This window comes from Silene latifolia, chromosome 7, assembly GCF_048544455.1.
Source record: "Silene latifolia isolate original U9 population chromosome 7, ASM4854445v1, whole genome shotgun sequence".
Classification (NCBI taxonomy): domain Eukaryota; kingdom Viridiplantae; phylum Streptophyta; class Magnoliopsida; order Caryophyllales; family Caryophyllaceae; genus Silene; species Silene latifolia.
In genome coordinates, this window is record NC_133532.1 from 21,557,172 (window position 1) to 21,561,703 (window position 4,532).

General features: G+C 44.1%; 1 protein-coding gene across 1 annotated transcript; it reads right to left on the reverse strand.

Moving 5' to 3' along the window:
• Positions 1-1,693: 1,693 nt before the first annotated feature.
• On the reverse strand, positions 1,694-2,149 carry LOC141589848 (uncharacterized). Its single transcript, XM_074410471.1, has one exon. It carries the CDS (start codon positions 2,147-2,149, stop codon positions 1,694-1,696), a length of 456 nt encoding a protein of 151 aa, XP_074266572.1.
• Positions 2,150-4,532: the final 2,383 nt, after the last annotated feature.

The window sequence follows — 4,532 nt, forward strand, 5'->3', positions numbered from 1 at the left end:
CCCAAATTAGCGCAAACTCCAAGTGACAACCACAACTGATTAAGAAAGCGCTAGAGGCTTACCAACGAAATCGGTACGGAAGGAGAGATGTAGACTCACGATCGATCAAACTAGACTTGGGAGTGATTAAGATGATTAGAGAAGTTGTAAACGTAGTTTAGGTTTTTTTAAAAATGATTTAGTAACCGATAAAGCGTAATTTATAACCTATAATCATCTTAATCAAAAACCGCGAATTTAACCCGTCAGACCAGGTACTCGGTCGAGGTACTCGGCCGAGTACGAACTACTTGGCCGAGTGCACCCAAAACAGTAGCCTGTTTAAAAAGCACTCGACAACTTACTCGACCGAGTATAGACTACTCGACCGAGTAAGCTAAGACCAGAAAGCCGTAGTATTACAGTCTTCCTTCCTAAAACGAACTTCGTCCACGAATTTCACACCATACACTAGCTCAAAAGACACTAACCATGGACCCAACTATAACCAAATATTGTCCACACAACCCAAAACACAACCATACCGACCTCAACACTACCCCAAAACACACATGCGACCATCTCCTACCCCCCCCCCCCCTAAAAGACAACGTTTACGACCACGAACCAAACATGCCTATTCAAAAGGGCGTGGGTAGCATTCCCTCATTGCCTCTTCCGGCTCCCAAGTGGCTTCCTCCACTTTGTGATTAGACCACATCACCCTAAGCAAGACGGTTTCACCATTCCTTGTCTTGCGTACTTTACGATCCAATATCTCTTTAGGTACCTCCGCATAAGTTAGAGCCTCATCCAACTCGATATTCTCAACCTTGAGTACATGTGACGGATCACTCACATATTTCCGAAGTTTTGACACATGAAAAACATTATGCACCCGATCAAGAGATGGTGGTAAAGCTAGCCGGTAAGCTACTTCATCTACCCGATCCAAAATCTCATTTGGACCTATGAATTTCTGACTCAACTTCCCTCTCTTTCCAAACCTCATGACGCCCCTCATAGGTGATAATTTCAAGAGAACCTTGTCACCCAAAGAAAACTCAATGTCTCTTCAATGCAAGCCCGCATAACTCTTTTGCCGATCTTGAGCTGCTTTCATCTTCTGTCGAATCAAATGCACTTACTCAACCATATCTTGTACCATTTGTGGTACCAAAACCACAGCCTCAGCGCTATCATACCAACACACCGAACTCCTACACTTCCTCCCGTACAACGCCTTGAAAGGACCCATTCTAATGCTCGTGTGATAGCTGTTGTTGTATGAAAACTCTATCAGATCAAGTCTATCGTCCCAACTCCCACCAAATTCTATCGCACAAGCTTGCAACATGTCTTCTAAGGTCTTGATAGTCCTTTAAGTTTGACCATCTATCATAGGATAAAACGCCGTACTCATCTTTAAGGTAGTCCCCATCAATTCCTGCAACTATTGCCAAAACCGTGATATAAATCTTGCATCTCTATCTGACACAATATCCTTAGGTACCCCGTGTAACTGGACCACATGTTTCCTGTACCCAAGAGCCAGTTGAATCTTACTCCAAGTATCTTTTATTGGAATAAAATGAGCTCAGTTAGTCAAACGATCGACGATAACCCAAATTATATTGTTACCTTGCTGAGTCCTCAGTAACCCCACAATGAAATCCATAGAAATCGATTCCCATTTCTATTCAGGCACCTCAAGTTACTGAATCTTACCTTGTGGTCTCCGTTGTTCTCTCTTTACCCTCTGGCAAGTCAAACACCTACCCACAAATTCTGCTACCTCTTTCTTCATACCGGGCCACCAAAATGTCTTCTTTAAGTTTTTATAGAGCTTGTCACCTCCCGGATGTACCGAGTAAGGAGTACTATGAGCCTCTATCATAATTAACTTCTTCAACTCGAAATCACTAGGCACACACCACCTCCCATCGAAACAAACATTCTCATCTGTATGGAGAGAAAATATCGAAACTGTACCATCCCCTACCCTTGTCTTCCAATCCTGAATCTTGGGATCAAGTTCATGTTTCCTTTTTATGTCGTTGTAAATTGCAGGCTCGATTGTCAAATCGCCGATGACATCTCCCTTACGAATCATATGAATCCCCATCTTAGTCATCTCATCCTCAGTTTCAGTAGTGACATGGCAGTGCATAGCGAATGCACACTCTTTCTATTCAAAGCATCTGCAACCACTTTAGCCTTCTCCTCATGATAGATGATCTCCATGTCATAGTCCCCAATATGCTCCATCCACCGTCTCTGACGCATGTTCAACTCCTTCTGAGTGTAGAAGTACTTTAAATCTTATGATCTGAAAACACCTAAAAGGTTGCTCTATACAGGTAGTGCCTCCAAATCTTTAGAGCAAAGACTACTGCACCCAAATCCAAATCGTGAGTAGGATAGTTCTCCTCACACGGCTTCAGCTGCCTTGAAGCATAGGCAATGACCTTTCTATTCTGCATCAAAACACAACCCAACCCATTCTTCGAAACATCGGTATAAACTTCGAAGTTCTCACTTCCCTCAGGCAAAGCTAGAACGGGAGCTGTAGTCAAACGTTCCTTTAATGTTTGAACACCATCTCACAACTCCCATCCTAATGAAATATGGTCTCCTTCCTCATCAACGCTGTCATAGGTCTAGCGATCTTAGAGACACGAACCTCATGTAGTAGCCAGCCAAACCCAAGAAACTCTGGATTTTAGCAACATTCTTTGGTGCTTCCCAGTTTGACACCGCCTCGATCTTACTAGGATCTACTGATACACCATCTTTTGAGATCACATGACCCAGAAAGGCTAACCTATCCAGCTAGAACCCACACTTGGATAACTTAGCATATTGCTGATTATCTCGCAAAGTCTGCAGTACCAACCTCAAATGCTCCTCGTGGTCTTACTTAGTCTTAGAATAGACCAAGATGCCATCAATGAAAACCACCACAAACCTATCCAGAAACGGGCTAAAGATTCAGTTCATAAGGTCCATGAACACTGCCAGTGCATTAGTCAACCTGAAAGGCATCACCACATACTCATAGTGACCATACCGCGACTGAAAAGCTGTCTTAGGAATGTCCTCATTTTAAATTCTCAACTGGTGATAACTCGACCTCAAATAAATCTTGGAAAATACTCCGGCCCCACTCAACTGGTAAAAAAGATCATCAATCCTCGGCAAAGGATATCTATTCTTGACGGTAACATGGTTTAGTTCTTTTTAGTCGATGCACAACCTCATACTACCGTCCTTCTTTTTGACAAATAGAACTGGCGCACCCCAAGGCGATACACTAGGTCAGATGTATCCCTTATCGAACAACTCATTCAGCTACTTCTTCAAATCCTCTAATTCTGTTGGTCCCATACGGTACGAAGACTTAGATATAGGTCCCGCCCCCGGTTTAAGTTTAACACTGAAATCAATGTACCTCTTAGGAGGTAATCTCGGTATCTTTTCGAAAAGACATCAATGAACTCGCTAACCACTGGTATCTCTGCTGCTAATGGCTCCTCTACCCGAGTATCCCTCACATGGCAAAGGATCAAAGGACACCCCTTCCTCAAACATGACTTTAAAGTCATCACTGCAATCAGATTCATCTTGGGTTTTACAACAAACACCCGATATGACACCTTGACTCCCTTAGGCTCTTTAAAGACACTTTCTTTTGACGACAGTCAATCTTGGCCCCACACTTACCCAACTAATCCATCCCAACTATGACCTCAAATCCATACATAGGAAACTCAAGCAAATTAACTGGTAAGTACACTTGCCCAACCACCATAGACACCCCTTTATATAACTTATTACAAGACACCGACTCCCCCGATGGTATAAACATGTTATCTTTTACCAACTCATGTTCCCTCAAACCCACAGATAAGGTATAACCCCTAGACACAAACGAGTGCGTTGCCGCTGAATCAAACAAAACGAAAGTTGACGTATTATTAACAAGAAAAGTACCAATGACAACATGTGCATCCTCCTCAGCCTCCTACTTGATCATCATGAAGAGTTTGCCACTGTTATTCTGACCTCCTCCCTGGACCGTAGTCGCTGATGTAGTGGGCTTAGTCGCCGAATTCTTAGTCACACTGTTATTTGGACACTGATAGGACCCACCATTATTGCGGTTGTAGCCGCCATTATTGTTGCCCTGGCCTCCCTGATTGTTCCACGACCCAACTGGCCTGCTACTCGCCAAACTCTGGCACGGAGTTTGCGAGTAGTTCCCCTGATAAGATCTCGGAAAGCTTCCTCCTCCTCCTCCTCCTCCTCCTCCTCCTCCTCTCACAGCGCTCGTACACTTGTACCATTTATGACCTGACCCACCGCAATTGTAACATTGCAAGGTTGAGTTTTCGCTAGTGCTCCGGCCGCCTCTTCCCCATGCACGAGATCGCCCACCATAGCTAGAGCCTTCAGAATAGGTCCTAGTTTGGTTGTGGTTACCCCTCTTGGGGCTTGATTGACTGCCACCCTCACTCTCTACATTCCTCTTCTCAGCCCCCGTTTCCTTGGCT

Excerpts from the sequence above, each read along its gene's own strand:
- LOC141589848 (XM_074410471.1), bottom strand. The coding sequence starts at position 2,149 with ATGCACTGCCATGTCACTACTGAAACTGAGGATGAGATGACTAAGATG.